At 38.0% G+C, this 23994-nt stretch overlaps 1 protein-coding gene across 1 annotated transcript in view; it reads left to right on the plus strand.

Moving 5' to 3' along the window:
• Positions 1-3842: 3842 nt before the first annotated feature.
• The window catches only part of IGF2R (insulin like growth factor 2 receptor), a 74165-nt gene continuing 54013 nt past the window's right edge, over positions 3843-23994 (plus strand). Inside the window, exons 1-3 of the mRNA XM_072409317.1 lie at positions 3843-4000; positions 22441-22583; positions 22790-22905. Coding sequence (XP_072265418.1) covers positions 3900-4000; positions 22441-22583; positions 22790-22905 — 360 coding nt within the window. The 5' untranslated portion in view covers positions 3843-3899. The remainder of the gene's footprint in view (positions 4001-22440; positions 22584-22789; positions 22906-23994) is intronic.

The following is a 23994-nucleotide window of genomic DNA, read 5'->3' on the forward strand; positions in this document are numbered from 1 at the left end:
TCCACTTTGGTGTCTTCCTTCTAAAGGACATTTTCCATAAGTCTTGGTATTTGTCCAGATGCAACTTTGCTAATTGCCATGTTCTTTTTAGAGGGAAGAGGCCTTCCTGGCTAATCTTTCAGACAAGCCATCATTGTTCCTGTTGTACTGTTATGAACATTAACATTTATCATGATAACTGAGGCCTGTAGAGCCTGACATATAGCTATATATAGATGCAGTCACATTTGCTGCTGATTAGTAGCTCCTGGCTACTACTTACCCCTTCCATTCCTGCACTTCTGCATTTCGCTGTAGTTTTTGTTAGATAAATGATGATATGATGTAATATGTCATGTGCTGTTGTTACCTATCCAGACTTTTATTGCTTCTCATATTGGTTAGGAAAAAATATAAAAAGATTTGTAAATAATGAGCTTTACTACAGGTGGATTTCCCATTCATCGCTCTAGAACCTGTAGTCATTTTTGCACACTGCAGCACAGTCACGCGACTGAACAATGAGAATGATATGGCAAATGTTTTCTGTTTGTTGTATTGTGTTGTCGTTGTATTCTGGAGAGCAGGAACAAGCTTTCACACCTGTTGGAGAGAAGTAGCCAACCACGTAATTTGTGATGTCACTTTCTTCATTCTTTGTATGTGGAAGAATGTCCTGGCATCATTGGGAAAAAGTATCTTAAATAATATTGATTGGTGGGTTACATCCTGCCTTCAGAATTGTTGGTTGATGGAAGAGATTTCTTCCACGCCTCCCAACATTGATGGTCAGTGGGGTGTAAATCATGTGTGGACCTTCCTGGATATGAAAAGGGGCAACAAACATGTCCTATACATAAAAGGTTCTCTGGAATCTTTATAACAGTTTATTTATGCAGCATTCACACTACATGGCCAGAGATACGTGTTTCTACTCTCGAATCTTGTTTGACAAAAATGGGAGGGGATAATAAAGGTTTAGCCTCTTTTTCTTTTTCTAACAAAAACCAGACCCAGCGGTGCCAATTTTCTAGGAGAGGGCCTCATCCGTACATATAACCCAGTGTTGTGGTGGTATGCAGGTGGGGAGCTTATTTGAAGTATGGAAGCCCCTTTTAATAACGCTCACCCTCAGGAATCAGTACAGAGGTGTACAGTACTTACAGTACCCTTATACACTCCTAGAAAGGTTAAAACAGCCTTAGAAATACAATATATTAAAAAAAAATCTTTATTCTTCTTCTTTTCACTAATACCTGTTAGGAAATTATTATCTGGTTGGCCATCCTTCACTATAAGCCACCACAGTCCATCACACCCTTTTTACTCCCTCTGACTGCGTTGTTTGCAGAAGCAAAGGAAATCAAAGAACTAGCTCTCTGTCCACTGGTTCCTTTTAGCTCTGCATATGGCTGTCTCAGCATCGGCACCCCCCCAGCCATAAACCGAGACTTTGTGCCACTGAAGGCTGTATAATATTAATAACCACAGTGGTTCCTGGCTATTAACTTTCCCTGCCATTGTCTACTGGTTCTATATAGTTGCTCAGATATAGTTGCTAACCTGCTAGTGGTGTGACTGACCTTTGCTTGTCTTTTTCCTTTGGATACCTCATTTGGCTGGCTGACATTTGACTTAACTGTGTTTTCTAGACTTACCTGTACTGCCTTGGTAACTGACCCAGGATATTGTGACCTCCATTGTGTCCCCTGACCTGCTTTTGATTCAATATCAGTCATTCCCAGAAGCCATCCTTTGCACTCCAAAGTCCTGGGTGCAACTGTGTGATTAGATGGTGCAAAAAGCCTCCTAAGGCTGAGTGGTGGTGTCAGCATCAGGATCCAAACCCAAGCCTGCTTCTGTGTCTGCTGCTGCTGCATCGCCTCATCTGCTTTTTTTCCTGAAGACTTTTGGACACAGATTTACCGACTACTCTTATTGCTTGCTCCTGTTTAACTGATTTACCCGGATACTGACTTTGGCTTTATTCCTGACTACATTTCTGTCTTGCTCCTACACCATTACAGCTGCCTGTGAACTGAACCCAGAGTATTTACTCTGTGAACCTCCTAGTTGCTACAGCAATTGGTCTCTGAGCTTGTTCCTAGGTCATGACGGGGAGCTTGCTATAGGTGAAGAGTGTAGTGGTAGATTGGTGGATTGTCCACTGGTGAGCACTGGCACTTGCAATAAATTTTCAGGGTCCATTGTGGTGTATATATGCCTACAATGGATAATCCATCCAGCGATGACAGCTACCCCTACAGTGTAGGATGTTGAGTTCAACAATGTATGTTCTCAACTGCCCTCTTCTGTGATTGGCTGATAAAATCTAAACAATGATGACTTGACCCCTGTCATCATTTTTTAAATTAATTCAGCCAATAAAAAAAGAGGGCAACTGAAGACACTGTGTCTGCTCCAACTGCAGCCAGCACTAGAGCAACACCTCCCATCTCTTGAAGAATAGACCATTTATCACGTGTACACATCACTGGAACTTGCAAATGTAACTTCAAAAAAAAAAGAATACAAATTATTTTTTACACATACTGATGTGTCCTTATTTCGAGGTTTTAACTCTGGAAATGGATAAGGGGTAGTACTCCTATGCTCATTTCCCAGGGTGAGGGTGTGGATATCTGGGGGGATTTTTAGATTCCAAGAAAGCTCTGCACTCACAAACCCTCACAACACAGAGGTTACATTTTGGGAATGAGGCCCCATGCAAGCTGAAATCTTTTTTCAAAAGAAAGAGGGTATTGGTAGCGCATTTACCTGTAGGGCAGTACCCAATCAAGTCAATGAAGGCAGCAGGGATGGGGAACCTCCCCTGGACACTGCATTAAGTGTCTAAAAGCAGACTGTCAAATAAAGAGTTATAAATGGACCCTTTTTTGCAAGCAATTACTGGTCCGTTTTTTTAGGGTGCTTCAATGTTTATTTTCAGTAGTGTCATATAATTTAATGTCTGGAGTTCTAATATAACAAAACAAAAATAGTGGAAAATGGCTACACTTTGCTTTTCCAAGAAATCCTAAAACAGTTGAAACAACATGCATTAGGACTTTTAAAGTGGACTACTTAAAGTTTTCTATGTGATGACCACAAAACCACCTGCTGTCACCAACATCTATGCCAGGTTCAACATCTATGTCAATCTTTTTTGTCCACCTAGGATGGAGTAACTCTTGTGTCTTATTTATACAGTTGGAGCCACCTCCTAACCACAATGGTGAAGGACTTGTTTTTCTAGGTCATGGTAAGTATGGAGAAACACCAACCATGTACCTTACTCCTTTCACAGCCAATGATCTCCTCTACTGCTTGATTATTATTAAAAAGTTTTTAATATAGCGCCAACATATTGCGCAGTGCTGTACATGAAATAGGGGTTACAAATGACAAGACAGTGACACAGGAGGAGAAGACCCTGCCCCGAAGAGCTTACAATCTAGGTGATCCAGAATGTGTGATCCAGACTGATGATCCTGCATTGTGCACAATAATATCAGAAAAGGCCAAAAAGGCTTTGAGGGAACTTTCCTATACAGTTCTGCAGAATGAGAAATGGTAATCAGGAAAAACACATAATCCTTCAAGTAAATTGGATCCAGTGCAAGGATAAAACTTCAGCTTTAACTTATCTACATCTCAAGGCAGTCTAAAAACCTTTTTTTTATTAATGTATGTGTAAACTTCAAATTCTTTCCAATTGATTAATGTACAGATCACCTTTTATACCCTGGGTAAAGCTTGCACAATCCCCAGCAGTAACCATATTAGTACACAAGGTGGAGAGGATGAGGGAAGCACACATCACGTGTCAGGCAGTAGGCGGGGCTGTCATGTGATGGTCACATGACGTTGTCTTGCGCTGTCTGTGTGCATTGGGGTTGTGCTCTCGATTCGGCCGCAGCATGAGATCCCGGGGAGCCCCGGTGTTGGCTCTGCTACTGATCATCGTCAGCGGTACCGGCGGAGACTCCACAGGGGAAGGAGCACCGACCGAGCTGTGCGGGTAAGAAGAGCCCACTTCTGTCTTTATAATACACAGAAATGTATCTGTGCTGGCCATGACAGTGCACAACCCCAATATAATGTGATGGCAGTATTATGTATTGTATATGCACGATGGCCTCTGTATAGGCTAGGTACACACTTCCAATAATTATCGCTAGGAAGTGAACAATTATGCACGATTATTTTGAACAATCGTATTGCACAATTCTGTACATGCTGTAATGATACGATCGTTCAAATATAATCCACCAATAGTGTACACACACTAGAAATGATTGTTTGAACGATGCACGGAGTGACATGGAAAGCAGAAAGTGTATTACAGAACCATGCACGATCACTGAACAACTGTACACACGATAGATAGTGAACGATCCTCGGCCAATCAGATCAGCCGTGCCAGTCGTTCAATTCCAACGACAGTCCTCGCTGGTCGGGGTCATGGTCACCTTTTTTGTGAACGTTTTTTGGCCGATCCGTCGTTCGTTTCCAACGATAATTATTGGAAGTGTGTACGCTGCTTTTATGCCTGCATTATACATGGCTGCTGCTAGTAATCAAACCATCAGACTGATATCCATTGCTGCCATATAATAATCTCATTTCTATTACAGTCTGTCACCGATTATTTATATCTTCATTGTTACTGAAAGGTCATTTATATGATATGAATGTAAGATCATCTCTATGATGATGAAATAACTTCTTGTGACCTCATAAACATGTTCAGCCCTTTATTCTCAGTAAAGTTTACCAATAACTTTTCCTGACATACACCAAATGTATTCCTGAATGCCCAAACTTTAGTTTTGTGTGTTTTTCATTTTACATTTTGTTGGAATAGCTAGACATAAAACCCCATTTAGGTTATATTGTGTCCTGCCAGGAAGTATTCCATTCATATCACATCCTGGGGAGGGAAATTCCCCTTGTGGATGCTTGTGGCAGGAATATTCGCCCGCATTGGATGGTTTCACCTCTCTGGACAAATTTAAAGTTTTGGATTTCTTTCTGCTCTTGTTATAATGATCGTGGGGGTAAACATAGGGGTAAATCTTCCCAATGAGGATTCAGATTGCATAAAAACTGTTCATTTTTTCCCTCCACTATTAGAACTTAGTTTTGGGTTTACTCATACTTCAGCATAGTTTTGATTTTTCTCATCAGAAACGTTCTTGAGAGAATCGAAAGGTCTTACTGCTCATTAACCCTTCTGGTGGTAGTGGAGGTTTCCTGTTTCTTATCTGGCAAATTCAGCTCATTGTACTAATACTGTAGTGTTGGTGGTTTTTGAGAATCAGAAATCTTAATACAGGTTGATGTTCAAAAATCTGGGAATCTCCAGACCTGAGGAGTGCCCGATTTTGGAAAATTTCGTATTTGTTACGGTTATATATGCTGTATATATTTAACATAGAATGGTTACCTGTACAGTCTTTTAAATGGTAGCTGAATCCATAATGGGGCTATACAGCAGCAAATAAATGGGAAGGAATGAGCAGAAAAGCACGTGCAAGCAAGACCCAATAGCGGATTCTGGAGTACAGCGCCATCAAAACATAACCGGCGCCTCCAGAAAACCGTGTAAATTTGAAAATGCGCTACATAATCCATGCCGGGAATCTGAAGGAACCGGATTATTGATGGCAGGATTTTTGAATGTCAACTTGTTATATGATCACAGTCCTGTACAGATATATTAATATTATGTAGGAGATCTGGAAGTTGCAGAACCCTTGATGGGAAGAAGGCAGATGGAGATCTGTCATATTTAGTTTGTGAATCTGTCATCATATTTTTAGTTCCTTTCACAATAAGCAAACTGGCTAAATATACTTTTATCTCAGTGATTCCCCTGCTGTAGTTTTCCCCACTTTCTTTTGAGCCCACCTATACCTGTGAATGGACAGTGACAGAAGAAGCAGCACCTAAATTAACTCATATTGCACATTTTTTCCTCAAAATGGACTTCTCACCAAATAGTTTACATAATTATAAAAGGGTGGCTAACCCTTTTATATAATGCAAACTTTTTTTTTTTAATTTGAAGGGGAGGACCCCCTTGCCGCGGCAATAATGCTTGAAGTGGAAACCTGCAGGCTCCTGAGATACAAGAGAAGTTTGGTCTTTATTTGAAGTATTTTGTCACTACAGACTGATCACTTGGGTGAAGAATGACTTGTAGCATATGTACAATTCGAAGAGAACATGAGAAATGCTGTTAAGTCATCCATGCAGCGCATTCATGTGGACCAGAAATGGCTGTACAGAGGCTGTAGGAGATTGGCAGCATTGAGATACAATTTTTACAATATTATAAAGATTCAATAGAACATGCAAATATGTGGCAAACAGTATTTTATTAAATTAAATGTATACAATATATTGTGCTTTAGCATCTACTTTAATCTTCCTGAGTGCTGACCCCTTCATAAGTTGGTTTATTGCTAGTCATCTTATGTCATGGGAAAGTGTATGGAGTATCATTTTGCCAAAAGGGTTTATACATGATTATCATTCAGGACTGTCTGAAATGAAGATCTTGAGGTATCCTAATAGACACATTACCTACCCACATTTTTAAAGCAGAACTCCAGCCAGCATTTATAGGATAAACATGAATGCCCAGGAAGAAAGATGGTTTGACCTTTTAGCCCAGTGAGCAGGATTTGATAAGGACACTGCAATTCCTAAAAAAATGCTTCAATATATTTCTATTTAGCTCAGGACAACATTTACAATGATTTAGAGAAATGCTGCTTTAATATATATCTCATGTTAATATGGTATAGGTCACTTTAGTGAACTTGCAGAAACCCAATAAAAGTATCGTGGACTTATTGTTAAACTTTATAAAATGTCACATGGTCAGCCTTACCAACGCATTATTTAGTCCTAACACACGTTCTGTCCTGCAGAGATAGAGAGAGGGATGTGTTCTATGTTCTGTAGTTTTTGGTATATACTTCCCGTCTAAGAATGACAAAGTTTCTCGTACGGTGACTAAGTGTTGTTACTTCTAGACATAAGAAGTGTTACTGGCAAGATCACCAGTAACAAATTTGAAAAAAATCAGCTACCAGATATTAGGATTGGGAAGTTGTAGTACATAACATTTTTGTTCTTGGATTAAATACAGTTTTACGTTGGTCTTGGCCTGGAATCAGTTAGTTAATATGCTATAATAAGTACATCTGTTGTCACACTTTGTATAAACGTCAAACCCCATTGTAGGATATTTATACAAAAGCAGACTGCACTCTCCTATATTCCTTTAATTCAGTTAAACTTTATTTTACATGTTTCCTTGTCTCTAAAACATTTTACCCAACACATGGATCTTAAGCTGCGTACACACTTCCAAATATTATCGTTGGAGACGAACAACAGATCGGCCGAAAATCGTTCACAAAAATGGTGACCAACGGCGCCGACAAACGAGGATTGTCCTTGGAAATGAACGACCGCCACAGCGGATCTGATTGGCCGATGATCATTTGCTATCTATCGTGTGTACAGTCGTTCAATAATCGTGCATGTTTCTGCGATACACTTTCTCCTTTACATGTCACTCCCTGCATCGTTCAAATGGCACTTTTGTGTATGTGTGTATATGTATGTGTATATATTATACACATATACTTTATATATATGTTTCATGTTGCACTTTTCCAGTGGTCATAAAATACTAGCTTTGCCTGCTGAATAATGATGCATCATTCTCCCCCTCTGAGTAATTACAAATCTTGTGACATAAGTGGTTGTAGCTTTTTATAGAAGACAGTGGAAGGCTTAGAATGATGTTGCATTGGGTTTGTCAATCGTTGTATGTTGTCATATGGTAAACCAGATGCTTTATCTGACTTCTCCATCCTGTGCATATACTATTTGCCATCTGTGGCTTTTTTTTGTAACTGTAGCCTTATTTCAGTTTTTTTTCTCTCCTTTCACAAATGTACTACAACTATTTTTCTACAGGCTTTTGTGACCTAAGCAGGTTTGATTTAATGTTGTGTTTTATTAACTGGAGACAACAATCGAAAGCAATTAAAAGGTAAAACTATTTAAAAAAATTGCTGATAATAGGTTTGGCACTCTGATGGTGATTGCTGTTGTTGTGTTCCTTCCTCTCTCATTAGCCAATCACTGGCCATGCACAGAATATAAGGCTGTCTGTGATTGGTCAAAGCAATAACTTGTAACAATGAATGAAAGCCACCACCGATTGTAGTGCCAGCTGTACTTTGTACTTTTGGGAGGAAGTAACGTTTTATTGTAAATCTATTTTGGGCATTTTTTTTTAATAGTTGAAGATGTTTGATTTTCTCTGCAGTGATCTTTATTTAAAGCTTGATATATAAACCAGCATTTAGTCTTTGTGTTTTAGATACTCCAATAATAAGATCTCTCTTCCATAATATTTAAAATAGTTCTTTTTAGCACTAGGATATTTGCATCATCTCCTTGGCCTTGGTGGGTTTCAGCATTCCTGTAGCTTTTGTACCAGGAATAGTGGGCAACATATGTATTAACCACAGCAGGCGCGGGAACTCATCCAGATAGTCACCATGAGACGTAATTGCCAGGTGCCTTGACACGCTAACCTCTGCCATATGGCAGTATCTATTTTGTTTGGACTGATCGTTTAATAAACTCAATCTACCTAACTGCAGGCTGCTAATAGAGTAGCTTTTCTCAACCATTTTTAAATAGAGACATCCTTGAAATAAGTTTCATATTTTAGGGAACGCGTGCTAAAATTGGTATAACCACAGTTTACAGTATAGTAGCATGGTGGCCAGTATGGTGAACCCTTACAGATAGCCAAAACGGTCCTTGGTGTTGGTTAAACTGACCTAGGAGATTCAACTTGTTCATGGTTCAAGGAACCCGTAGCTACCTCTGGAAGAATCCAGGTTGAGAAACACTGGTTTAGAGAGACATTATGAAGCTGTTACTGGAGCACCGAGCATAGGTGGGGGAAGTCTTTATGTAAAGTTCAGGCGTGAATTAGGTAAATGGCCATAAACTGTTTAGGCAATGACATAATAAGAACCTTCCGATATGTTTTTCTTCCCTCTTTTCCTGCACAGGAATGTGTTAGATCCCTATTCATTGTTTTTTTCTGATATAGAATGCAGCAAGGTTTGGTTTCTCCAGGATTTCCCCATGGCTGGGAAAATATTTCTGCAGCCTTCCTGGTTTATAGGTTAGCACTCATTTTGTTTTTACATTTAGGACCAAGATATATGGTTGATACTAGGTACTGAGAGATTAAAAGATCAACTCCAGGCAGATATAAAAGATCAAGATTAATATAGCTCAGTTTTATTTGTCATTTAATGTATTTTCTAAATTCAAGAATTGTAAGTACCTAAATTTGACTTTGTAGTAGCTTTTTGCCCTCCACTGTACAGCAGATCTCAAAATAGGCGAGGGAGACACAGTGTAATAAACACAAATCTTAGTAAGATAAAAGCAAACATGCTGATGATTCAGGAGAGCGGAGTAACTGAGAGATGGACCTATTAGTTTGCTTCTGCTTCTTTCACTGTCCATTCACAGGCTGGGGCAAAACCTGTATATGTGTATTTTGACCTTGGAAGAGATTATCGGGTCTCCTGGAATATCAGGAATAGACAGAAAATTTATAATTATATATATATATATATATATATATATATATATATATATATAATATTTACTTTTAGCTATATTATGTAGTATTGTGTCTTTTGGTGAGATAGCTTTCCAAGATCATTTAATGCAAGTTTTAACTATTTAAAGTGGACATGAACACAAAAAGTAGAGATTTGCTTTGTTATATAGATTATTTAGGAATGCTATAGTACTTTTTAATGTAAAGTACTTAGGAATGTTAAGTACCCTGAAGAAGTTGCCTTTAGTGTTGAATTCCTGCTGAAAAATGGTAGTTCACTTTCTGGTATGTGAGCGTGCCTAGGCACACCTGTGTCTACAGCCTGATAGCTGTATATATGTGCAGTGTGATATGTAAGGCACTGCTGCCTCTAAGGGCATGTTCAGGCCTCTAACGGCATTTTCAATCTTTTGTAAGTGTTTTTACAGCCTGAAAATACTTACAAAAGCCTTGTAAAAATAGTTTAAATTAAAGTGAATGGGTCTGTTTTTGGGCCAGGAGTCAGCAAACTTTTTTGGCTACTAGGCCATTTTAGGAGGTCAAGAAGGCACACTAGGCCAAACTCTCTCTCCAGTCCCGTGGTGATGGCTCCACCCCCACCAGGAACGCCCCTAAAGGGAAATCCTATCCCTCCGCAATGCATATGGAGAAATGGAACGCCCCTGAAAGGAAATCTCTCTCCCCCTCAATGCATACAGAGGAGGGGGAATGTCCCCTTACCCCGGCAGTGGAAGTGTTAACGCCGACCACAGAAAAATGGGGAAAGGAAGCATAACAAGGAGGATCAAGAGCCGCGGGTTGCCGGCCGGAAGTGACTTCTGGCTAGGCCGTATCTGGCCTAAAGGCCGGAGTTCGCCTACCCATGGTGTAGGCCTTATGCTTTTACAAGCGTTTGTTCAGAAGCTTTCTGCAGCTTCTAGAGTCATTTGGCTGTCCAAACATCTCCATAGACTTGCAAATGCCAATAAAGCCTGTACAGGCTTTTGAAAACTTTTTTTTTTGCCTGAAAACGATTTTGGAATCCTAGCTGTGCAGGGTAGGCTTTGGAAAGTATTTAACGGCCACATTTTTCAGAAACAAGTCTAAACATACTCTAATATATTGTTCAGGAGGTTTGGAGAGATATTTGGTGATTTTTACTAGCATGCTACTCGTTATCCTTGCTGGTGATTTGGGAAGTGATCAGGAAGCAAAACACTATCTTTACCAAAATGGCCATCCCAACACAGAGACATAATTCAGAACAGGGCATGGAAAACTTGTTAAAGTGTAACTAAACTAAAAATAAAAATGATTACACTTACCTTTAATCTCACAGATCCCTCAAAGGCACTGTTCCTTCCCACAATCTGGGCCCGTGTCGTCTTGTAATTCCTCTTCGTCCCGATGCAGGCCACCGTTTTTAATTTTTAGTTCCTCTAGTTTTCCAAGTGTATGTATAGCCAAAATACTAATAAGGATTAAAACCTCTGTCATGCTTAATGGGGAGAACTACCATACTCATTTATATTGCCAAATTGCCTTTTGTACAATTATGTAGAAAAAAAAGATCTTAAGTTTAACAAATTTTTCATATTACTAAGATTCACCAGATGGTTTTATGATGTACTAAACTTGCTAAATACCTGCCATTGTGGTTTCCTGGCAGTTAGAATGTAACACCAGTGCAATACCTTTAATTCTTGCTTTGTGGCTTTAAACAGGCAAACTTTACACCACAGCTATAGCAGTAAATGTAAACGAACAGCTTTTGGTCTTAAAGTAGGGTCTAATATAAGCAGTTAAGCAAGACCATTGGTACATATCCTGTCCATACTTGCTTCAGATTATGGGGTTACATTGGTGTCCAGTCCTATTTGGTGGCTGCCCACATACATCCAGTGCTATGGAATAGATGATACCTCTTCCCATATCTCTCTAAAAACATAAAAAAGTTTTGTCTGTAAATACACTTTATTATACGACTCTCTGTGTTGATGCTACCATCTTGATAGAAAGAAAATTTTGCTTCATTATGTCAGAGGATTCAGCAAGTAAAACGGTGAACAGCACAGTAATAACGTTACGGAATGTTGCACCGAAGTTCCTAGACTAGAGGTCAGAGGCAGCAGTCCAATCTCCCCGCAGATTTCTAGCTTTAGGCACAGGAGTGTCCAGGCACTTTCACACACCAGGAAGTACACTGCTATTTTTCATGGTGCTAGTTCCCAATATTCCCAATAACATGGCATATCATCACTTTTTAAAGTTCAGTTCGCCTTTAAAGTATACTTATGATTATTTTGGTTGGATTTACAATACATAAACTTTAATTATTTCCTGTTCTGTCATTGCCAAAGCTACCTGGTTTCTTTTATCATAATTGAAGGCAGTTTCAGGTTAACTCCCTGTGTGTAATGAAAAATGTTGTCTAAAGGTAAGAGACTTGCTAGACCTTCTTAAAATGTTTTCGATCATTTAACTGTAAAGGGAATTTTTTATCTTATTATTTGTACGTCTGTTAAAGCTCTGTTTACCATCTACCTTTGAGAAAATCCTTCTAAGCACATGTGGCTCAATCAGAGAGAGAGTGATGCAAGGATGTGATTAAAGAAACGCTAATGGCTTACAGGGTAAAATCATTCAAATCCATACTGTAAGACCGCATTTATTGTTGAATGTTAAATTCCTCGTAGAGGGAAAAGAAAATTTTATGTCTTTAGATAGATTATAGATATTTTACTAAAACAGAAACTTAAGCAATCATTTGAACTGTCTTGGTACATTTATAGAATTCTTTCTAATGACCCACTGATGCTGCCATAAAGCCCCAATTGCAGTCACTTCTCTAGTCCATGGCCTTATATATAGAATTGGGTAAATGTATTTATCGGGATGACTTTTTTTTTGTTATTGTTACTTTTATTGTTTTGATGGCTTTTTTTATTCTGCTTTGTTTTCTTGTTGCCATTGTTTGTTACAACATTGTTATCCTCCAATAAAAAACTATATTCCTTGTGAAGGAGAATTGTCAGGTGGTCTCTCTAATGGAATATTGTAAGAAACGTGTAGCATCCCATTGCTTTTTCTGTAAATTCTGCAAATGGATTGTATAGGTGGGCATATACCCCTTCCAGAAGGCTGTTTTCTCCAGGGATCTCTAAAATCAGATGTGTAAAGAATCTCCAGCTACGTACATCGGTGTGTTGAACAATTGCCTTTTTTTTGTTATGTAAGGTGTAACTTTCCCTGGAAATGATATTCACGTTCTGAGTAAATGTATATAATTTGTTGTATTCAATACAATACTAATAGCTTTCTGACCTGTCTCAGCTTTACATGTGGGTGTTTACAAGGGCTGTCTGCGTACAAATGCAAATTGTGCAGGGTTGCCATGTTCCAATACAGTGTGTGAGAGGCAGTGCTGTGAGTTAAGAAATCTGTTTATTCTGAACTTTACCAAGCAGCTGTCATGGTGTTTATTTCACAAACTTCTGCAAAGCTCTGTTTTTTTTTTACAAAGCAGTGACCGCATGAGCACACACACGTTACTTAGGGGCTATGATTTGTAGTTTTTTGTGCTGTCATCAGTGGCAGAGGAGAACTGATACCACGTCTTGTGGTGTCATGTATTATCACAAAATAATATTTAGGAGCTGGCCTAAGGGTACATTCACACTACTGCATTGATTGTGCTATTTCAAGGCACAATATGGCCTTTTGAATGACGGCCCAAATTTGCTTTAAATTGCACCTTAACACAAAGTAACAGACTACTATGCATTGCGATTCGCTGCAATGAAAACATTGCTTCAGGTACAATTAAAGGCCCGTTGTGATTTTTTTACAAATCCTAACAGAAAGCACACTTGTATAAACTAAAGCATTCCACAACAGTCAACTGAACCTTAGAGAAGTGATTTCAGTACTGTTATAAGGCAATGTAAACTACTGTATAGCATTGTGAAATGTGTTGTACCCTCATGGAAGTATGAATACTTTCTGAACTTTAGGCCTATTATGACTAATCATTTTGTACATCCTTGCAAGGTATCTAATGTATTAATTTTAAAGGAAACTTGATTAAAAGAAAACATGGAGTCTACCATTTCTAAAATTTGCAATTAGTGAAGCAAAAGTTGATTTTCCTGTTGGTTATTAGTGTATACTTTAAACACTTAGCATCTTACATTCCAAAATAGCTCCTAATCTCAGTGAAGTTTGTTTCATCTGACTAAATACACTTTTAGCTATAAGCCCTTGATCTTCTCTTTTATGATTTTTGTCTAACGTTAAAGATTTATTAGGCACATTTTACTTTCCCACAGTTCTAGTTTTATTTTTTGAGCGCTGGTTCACACACTTGTTTTGCTACAGTCTGGCATATATGACCCGGAGTCTCTTATTGTTAATGCCATTTTTATTCTTGTGTTTTGTGTCAACATTACTCCCTCTAAAGTGGTGGGTGTAAGAAAAAATTGACTGTTTAAAGTGGACATGACCAAAAAAAAATATTATGAAAATCTGCTGTTAGTTACAAATTGTGTCTAAGCAGTATCCTGAAAACATTCACATATTGAATGAAATGTCGCCTATATATCAGCAGAGAATGTCCTGTATATTTTTTATGTATAAACCAATGCTGCGTCTGGCTTCTAAATTACTGAGGTTTGGAGTGAGGTGCTATCACAGTTGTGTTGGTCACTGTTCTTGCTGGAGAGGAAGATGTATCTGAGGACCAGTAGTACAAGGATCTCCCTGTTTATATATAAACGAGCAAGTAATACCCCTCTGTGCTCTCCTCCATTGGAGTAAACAGCAGTCCTAGAGGATTGGTCAATCATCAATCTGATGTGGCTGTCCGATTTCTACCCAAGACAAGCTTGACTGTTTCTCAGGGGATGATTATCTGACGTGTACATAGCCTAAGCTACTAACCCAAAAAAAGCATTCAGGTTAGCTTTATTGGGAAATTGTTTGTTTTCTTGCAGTAATCACATACAATATACAGCACAATAATGCAATTTAACACTGATTCGATGTATTCCTTTATGGCAAAGTCTTCACAGCAGGTTGTACAGATTTAGCTTTCAAGGCCTACCTAAAAAAACTCAGTAAAAGATTAAAAAATATTACGTAATTTAAAAAAGAAAATGTAAAAATCTTTGCTGTACACCCTGGACTGATTAGGTGAGAGTACCATGGGAAGGATCACTTCTCATATCATCCTGGAAAGGTTGAGGAAATCTAGCAAGAATGTAGTGCTGTATAGTACAGGAGCATCTTCTATTAGGATGTGGAAAACTAAGCTTTGCTAGGATCCAGCAACAAGATGCAATGTGGTCACCCTTACCTGCAGAAAGTGTGCAGAAAGTGTTCAGAAGTGCAATGTTATCCCCAGCCCTTTATAGCTGGGCACACCACCTGGCACTTTTCAGTAACCATCCGGCTGTATTTGGGTGGTTACTGAAGATTTGGGTCACACTACAGGGGCTGCCACTCGTCTACAATTTCTTCCCACTTGGCTTAAAAAAAAGTTCTGGATTGATCACTGGGAGTGTATATGTGTGTTTTTTTTTTTTTTTTTTTTTTTTAATATATTGTGTGGTAAAGTAGTGCGTTAGTGTAAACAAGTCAAAAGTCCACCAAGACTGAGACAATGGAAGGGCTAGCATAGTAAGCATTTGGCATGCAGAATATGAATTTAAAGGGTAATGGTGGGTGTTTAAAATATATCTTAACCCTAACTGGGTGGCTTTAGGTTTCTAAAGTCGTGTATATCATGATTTGCCATGTGGCATTAAAATAAATATAAAAATAAAAACATTTTTACATTTCAGTGCTGCTGCATGATTTAAACCAGGGGTGCCCAACAGGTGGATCACGATCAACCGGTAGATCGCGGAGCCCTGCTTTTCAAAATAAACTCTACCGCCCACAGGGGGTTAAGTCCAAGGTTTTATTGTTGGTAGATCATTTTTACTTGGTCATTTTAAAAGTAGCTTGCAAGCCAAAAAAGTGTGGGCACCCCTGATTTAAACTCTTTACAGCCTCATTTTTTTCATGCACTTTCAAACTGTTTTCATGACAATGGTGGACAATGCACAGCTGCCTATTATTTCACCAGAGGAGCATGTAATAGGGTAACAATGCTGGAGCACAACTGGTAGACAATCGTCATCCCATATCAGGAAATGGATGTTCTAGGACCTTCATTGCAGGATCACCATCAATCTTCCACTGAAAAAAGAAATGTCATCTATTCCTACGTAACATGCATTAAAATGCCCACTATGTAGTCTGCTTTGGAAGCCGGGTGACAGAATACAGACTAGGACAGAATGTTGTCACCACATTTAGAAATTGTCTAAATAAGGACCTTCATGGCAGGTTCACTGGTTATTAAAATACGAAAGCTACATTTTTACAAATATTAAAGACAACTTTGAAAAAATGTTTAATAGCCATTATATGTAGCTTTTGTATCTATGTTGTTGTTTTGCATAAACTAAATGCCTATATAATATTACTTTCAGTCCATTTATCTTACCCATTACTTTTTACAGCAGCAGAACCAGCCCATGGTAGACTCTAAACATGTTTGAAACTTGTAAAAAATTTATTGTTATTTTCCTTGTCATTCTCCATGGCATCATTATATTGTTGTCAGTAGGTTGGGTTCCTTTGTGTCAACAAGCAGAGAACATAAGCGGCTTACACTTTATCCTGGTTTTATTGGCTGTCTAGAGGAACAAGATAACTTTAGTGTATGCTTCTATACTAACAAAATGGGAAGTTTCATCTGAAATAAAGAAGTGAATTATAGGTCGTTACATCAATACAACTAAAGGGTGTGCTCCTCTGTAAGTTAATCTGCATCATATTTTCTACAAGCAGTTTTTGAACGGTTAATGGAAAATAAATGTTACTGTGACTTACTTGTGTATATTAATATTTTGCAGTCTTTTGGAATCTACTCTAAAGCATGTACATGTGCCAGTCATTGTAATCAGCATCCTTGCTAAAGGACTACTGTGAGAAATACAGTGATAGAACTGACAAATATATTTAAAACACACTGGAATTATCCAGTCTTCCATTGAGATGTGAGGGAACAAGGTACAGGGATTTGTACGTAGTACACCACATTCAATAATGTGCAAATGTGGCAGCCCCACTTGTAAATTACCATGTGTATACACAAGAGCCAGACAGTGTGAAGCTGGAAAATAAAATAATGTGTTCCTCTCCAGGCCCCTGAGGTGCCCAGGAAGGTCTTGGACATGAAAGTTTGTTCAGCAAAAGTTGATAGCCTGTCATTATGGGAAACATTTGAAGAGGAAGTGTGGGGTCTTGCATAGCTGCAATATTTATCAGGTTCCGGGCTATCTCCATATACATCCTACACCTTTATACCTATGAAGTATAAGGAAAGGAATGGACAGACTGGTCACAACAACTATAAGAAACATGAATATATATCTATTGTGGTATACCATCCTTGTGGGATCACCTTTCCTGGGGTAAGAGTACTCTCAGACTGCAGGAGAGGTGGATGAAGCACACTGGAGATAGTAGATAAGGTTGAAACTGACCCGCAGTCAGTCTTATTAAAGGTTGCATAAGATAAACCAAAACAAACCAAAATAAATCCTAACCAGTCAGGCACTAACTAAACAGCAGGCAGATTCCTCCCTACCAAATGGTGGCTAACCCAGCCAACTCAACACAAACGTATCGGCAACCTTTACTCACATGTAGTACAACAATGGCTCTCAGAGGCAGCTTCCCTGTTCCCCAGGTCAGAGTGCTTCCTTCCTCTCCTTCCCTTTTTACCTGCTGCTCACAGCTGTGCAGTAACTCCACTAACTTTTTTGGTGCACTGTATTAAAAAATATAGGTATAGTTTCTCTTCTGTTGCAGTTTGTTGTTAAATCATTCCTAATTAATATACTGCCCTAACAAAATGCATGTGAGCATGCAAATTATACCATGGTAATGTGTGTAGGTATACAATGGAGTGGTAGTTTTAAAGGAACTTTAACTAGAGTTCAACCTTGCACGTGCTGTCTACATCCAGAAAATATCATGGCTGTACAGGTGGGAAATTCAGCACACCCTATTCCTTTCTCCTTCTGCCGCTGCCTACTGCCATCATTTTGGCTAATACTGCTGTAAAAATGACAGCTGGGTATTGCAGGGTGATATAATAGTGGCTGCTGTCAATTATGGAGCTTTTAAATGGTTTAGAGGCATGATTTAAAATACTAGCAATATTGTTATTTGTTATTTATTCATGATTGGCCTTTAATCTACATTGTTTATGCACATAATCAGTCCTAATTACCAGTCTCTTCCCCACTCCTGTATCAGACACTCATATTTGCCATTTCATTGTCTGCACCTGTGTGTGCGCCAAGATTTGTGCATTTTACACTAGCTTGTTGAGTTTGAAGCTGGGCTTAGCTATAAGCAAAGATTCATATAAATCTATGTCAGTATTATCGTTCACGTTGTCATCACGGACGTATCCTGTTATGTTTTTTTTTTTTTTTTTAAAGGAGAACTTTATACAGTTTTATTATTCTTTTTTATTTTATGACAAAGCAAACTGGACTAGCACCCTGCCATAGTGGATAGAAATGAAAGCTGAGTTACACCTGAAGAAGTTTGAGGTTTATCTGGGTTGTCGTACCTGTGTCATTTATTTTTCTGTTGGTCCTTCTCAAGCTTCCATTCACCAACTATCTGTGTCTGGGGTGTTTGTATGTGCATTAGAATCATTAGATATGAATAGGAACACTCTAACACACTTCTGGTGACGTTTTGGAAAAATAGACTTACAAAACAGTATCATATCCTGCTACATTGGGCCATCGAATGTTGCAGTGCAAATAAAGCTCCTAAATAAAGGGGGGAAAGCAGAATGAGGTATAAGTAAGAATATTCCGTCAGCTGTTTGCTAATGTGTGAGTTGTCAAAGAAAGTAATTACTGCATCTGCTAATGATCTCATTCACAACCATAATAGCTGCGTTTGACGTTTGCTGTAATTAATTTCACAATAAACTGATGGTGCTAATTTCATGCATTAGACACATTTATGTGCTCATTTCTTGCATTAGAGAAAGCATTTGTGTTTTACTTGCCATTTTATTTGTAATGTTATCTCATTTTAGTTTTGTCCTGGCAGTTTTCTTGCTTTCACTTGTTGATGTTGCCAGTAAGTTCTTATGACCTGGAGGGGCTACCATGCTTGTCATTGTGTTCACCTAAACCACAGGGCTTGGTCATACTGCTGACCTGCAGTTTTTATAGCATTTGCAGTGCAATTTAAGATGGATATGTCTTACCAATACAGGGTAATAAAAGAAATATATGTGTATGCTAATAGTGTCTTTTTGCATGCTCCATTACCACCAGGTTTCTGAAATATGATTTTGCATCTATGCATAGGTAATCACATTGATATATAGAAATGGTTATAAATGGGTTTTCATGGTAGTGGAATCCCCACTGTGCAAAAGTGCTGACCTTCCTCTCTAGGGGCTATAGATTACAGGGGATTATGGAAAAACAAGTTTTACTTTTTTTTTGGCTTTGGAAGGATTCAATTTAGAAAAAAGCTAAGTTTCCCTCATGAAGTATGAAAAATTAAATCTGCTTCTGTGGTGCAGATTTTGGGTTTGCTGTGTGCATAAAATTTGCCAAAAACATAGTTAAAAGACACTATTACACTATTCTGATTTATTAGTAAACATTCGGCAAACATTAAATAAATGGATCCTTCTCAAATCACTTAGGAACGAGTTTACATTGACTTTAGTACAAACTTCAATTTATACAACCAAAATAGCTCTGTCAATAGTTTAGTTTGTTTGAAAAGATATTCACCCTCTTGGTGTTGTAGAGAATAACAGCTTCTGTAATATGGTGAATACAATAGGTCCCAGTTACACAACACCCTCCCACCAATATCTGTTTCTTTCCTTCTTTACACTATAACAATATTTCTAAAATTTTAAACAAATGACAGCATATCACCATGCGAATATTATGGCTATATATTACAATATAAATAAATCACAACCCCTGTGTCATTGTTATATATAATATCCACCAGGTTTTTTTCATATACACAGCCCTAGTGATTTGTGTACTTGATTATCTACAGGTTTTTTATTTTACAACTGGGTTGAAAGACCCCCACTGTGTGTTGTTTGAAGGACATGACCACATACTAAGGCAAATAGTGTTGCAAACTAAAGGAGACATAATGTTTGTGCATTATTTTGCTTTTTACCTACTGTTTTGTGGTGCACTTCTTGCACCAACTCATTTTCGTCCAGTACTATATTCTATCTGCTGTTCTGCGGATGGCAATAACACCACATCTGCTTCGGATGATCCTTATGAATGTACGTGTTAGAGTTCCCTTTTTTAATTTCCCTGGTTATCTTGAGCTGATCCCCCCCAACTGTTACATTATCCTTTATTTGTGTTACAGCATGTTGTCAGAAACAGGCGAGAACGCCTTATCATTAAGGTAGCAAAATATTGCACATTGAAATGTCTGTGCATAGCAAGCTAGGTATTATTTCCTTATGACATACTGTATTGACTGAGGGCTGCCAACAATCAAATGACAATTACAGTAGTAAATACTCAAACTTTCCTTGTTAGAAAAAATATTGTGTGCTCAGTGTCCACCGCTCTGAGCTTATGTCTTTGGTAAACTGGTTTGTCTACTTCAACAAAGTGAGACATAGTTGTATCTTGGAAATATTATCCTTACTGATTCTTAATAACTCCTTATACAGCACTGATTACAGTATATGCAAAGGAAAAATAGAAGCCAGTCAGGATGACCTTCCAGCAATTCTACGTCCCCAAATCCCTCCATTGTTCCATTGCCATCCTATTCTGGTCTTCAAGACTGGCGTCCTTTGTTTCCTTTGGCATAAAGGTGGTCATGAATGACTTAACACCATTTCATGCTACCTGGTGTTACATTGTTTGAACACCAGCTTTATGTTCTATATTTTACTGTCTGTAGTGTGTGAGCTGTGCAAGTGGTGTTCAAAAAGTTTGCTAGCAGACAGTGAGTTTTGCAAAGTTTTTAACAGAAAATACCACATGATGGCTTTTTTTTCTTATTTTAAAGCCCCGGATCTATGGGAATATAATGATCTCATATCCCTGTGTTGTTCACTAACTCGCCCATCATTAAATGTTATTTTGAAAATTACATACACATCCTCTAATGAAGTTCACATGAGATGTTTTTTTATTTTGCCTTTCAACAGTTGCCTAATTATGTTCTTTAATACTGTGGATTGTCTTATGTTCTGTTTTCTTTCTTCAGTGTAGTTGTGGGAAATATAGATATATTTTATTAGATATAATTAAGAAAAGAAGAGATTCACACCACATTTGTCTTCTTGCAATCTAAATAAACAAGTCTGTGCTCATAAAGAAATAATAATATTATTGTCCAGTATTTATATAGCAGTGACATATTACGCAGAGCTTTACAAAGTCCATTGTCATATGAATAAATATATAAGCTGACTTCACTACCAGACTACCTGATAAACACGGAAATATCTTATCTAGCTATGAAAAATGCCATGAATTTGTACGTCACAAACTTGATTGTACTTGATTGAGTTTAAACTTTAATTACAAATCTCAATTTATTGAACAGAAAATAAGAAGGTTATTGACATTTTCCTCTTTTGTAAAAAACTTAAGGTGGAACTAACCCCTGTTTATACTCACCTGTCCCTGTTCCATATCGGGCTTTGCCATATCCCTTGTTCCCCCTTCCTTTGATTTTTGGCCAGCTTGATTGGCCGGGATGAAATGACCTAAAGTTCACTCAGTTCAAGTAGTCCCTGAGGAAGGCTGGCATGTGCTGAGTACCAATGCCAATAGTCACCAATACTAAATTTGACGTGATGGGAGTGTTCAGGTAGTTGAGTATGTTTTGTTACAGAAGGGACATCACCTTTCAGTTTCTGAAATAAAACCATGCCTAATGGCAAACTTTAGATCCACTTTAAAGAAGATTTTGGCATACAAAAACAAAAGCCATTTGTCGAATTATAAAAGGCTTTTAATGTATTTGTGCTGTTGCAAAAAGCCAGGCCAAAATGTAACTATTTCCATTTATTTATTCAACGTGTAAAATGGAACCTCATTAATAATATTAGGTTGTGTTTTTTTTTTAACCCTGCACAAATTTTTTTTATTTTGTTTTTTCTACTAGTTTTCACTGTTTTTATATGGCAGATGTAATAAGCTCTTGCAGTTTTTGAATATAATTTTGATAAAATTGGTAATTGGAAATTTGGTAATTCAGGCAATGAAAACTACTTTATAGGTTCCCATTTTAGACCAGGGTTGTTTATGGGTGTGTCAATTCGGAGACCTTTGTAAGGAGTAAACCTATAAGCCTATGGGCAGTAGCGTGGTCAGTGGCAGTGCAGTGGGAGCAAACACACCCAATGTGGCTCTCTACGACTGGCACCATGCCAGCACTTGCCCACCATTCCATGAGAATGTCATCAGAGCAAAAGGGGGCTACTTTGAGAAATATAGAATAAAAACATATTCAGTTTTGTTTAACACTTTTTTTATTTCCATATGTGTTCTTTCATAAATTGAATCTCTTCAATAATAATCTTCAATGTAGAAAATGATAAAAACAAGGAAAAAGCACTAAATCAGAGTGTGTTCAAACCTTTGACTGGTGCTTTATATTAAATAATGTATATATTTTTTTCTGCTTTTTTTCAGACACACATGGGAAGCAATAGATGATGACAGAGGATTACACTACAATATTAATGTTTGTGAAAGCCTAAAAGCGAGTGATTGTGGAGGGACAGCAAGTTTTGTTTGTGCTCATAATATCACCAAGAATACTTTTCATCCAGTTGGTAAGACTGATTTTATCTTACAAACTGTTTTATGTTGCACTAACACTATATTCATTTGGATTGCTTGTTGCAGGTCTTTTAACACTTTAGCAGCCAAAAATGTAAGATTTGGGGAGGGACACAACTTTTTGCAGTCACAACATTTTATTTTTGGCAGTATTTGCTTCAAATTTATTCTGTCTTGTCTTTCTTTTATTTCCCCAAAGGAAATGTACTCGTCCAAAGTGGCAATAATGTGCTTGTGTATAATACTTCTGTGAGCTGTCCAGGTTCTGACCATACAGTCCAAAGTATCATAAACCTAGTGTGTGGGAAATCTCTGGTAGGTATATTCCCCATTCCTATTTTTGTATATGTAAGGTGTATAATTTACAGACAGGAGAGAACAAAAAACACCTCCAACAGATTTCATGTTCTGAAATTGGAAAATAGACAAATTCATTTATTGGATTTTGTAATTATGTCTCATAAGGGCCTGATTTATTAAGCTCTTAAAGGCTGGAGAGGAACTCACTTTCATCAGTGAAGCTGGCTGACCCAGCGAATCTGGAATGGATCTGGCCCAGGGTTGAAAACATTTGCTAACAAATAGCAAATGACTTTAAAGAAATTCATTCCACGTTTGCTGAATCACCCACTTCACTGATAAAAGTGTATCCACTCTAGCATTGGAGAGCTTTAATAAATCAGGCCCATGGTTTGAATCATTTGTATTACCAAATTCCCAAGCTGCAATATCTAAAGCTAGTAAAGTGCTTTCTTGTATTAAAAGAGGAATAGACTGCAGAGATGGAGACATAATCCTGCCCCTGTACAAAGCATTGGTCAGACCACATCTGGAATATGCAGTCCAGTTTTGGGCACAAGTTCATAAAAAGGACATTGTTGTATTGGAGAGAGTGCAGAGAAGGGCAACTAAACTAATAAAAGGAATAGAGGAGCTCAGCTATGAGGAGAGATTAGCTGAACTGAATCTATTCTCCCTTGAGAAGAGACATTTAAGGGGGGATATGATCACCCTGTATAAATATATAAATGGTCCATATAGAGAACTCACTTCCCATTATTCACTTTGAGATCATTACAAAGAACAGACGGCACTCTTTGTGTCTGGAGGAAAACAACATTTGGGCTCCGGATAAGGAAGGGATTCTTCACTATAAGGTCTGTGAAAATGTGAATTCAGCTCCCTCCTAGAAAAAGCTGGATGTTTTTCTAGAAGTACAGAATATACCTGGGGATTAAGGATTTAAAGTAAAAATAACAGTGACTGTTGATCCAGGGAACATCCGATTGCCTCATGGAATCAGGAAGGAATGTTTTTCCCCTGTTGAAGCAAATTGTACCAGGGGTTTTTTGCCTTCCTCTGGACCAACTATGTGATATAGGGTTTTATATCTGGGATATGTTT

This window comes from Pyxicephalus adspersus, chromosome 4, assembly GCF_032062135.1.
Source record: "Pyxicephalus adspersus chromosome 4, UCB_Pads_2.0, whole genome shotgun sequence".
NCBI lineage: Eukaryota > Metazoa > Chordata > Amphibia > Anura > Pyxicephalidae > Pyxicephalus > Pyxicephalus adspersus.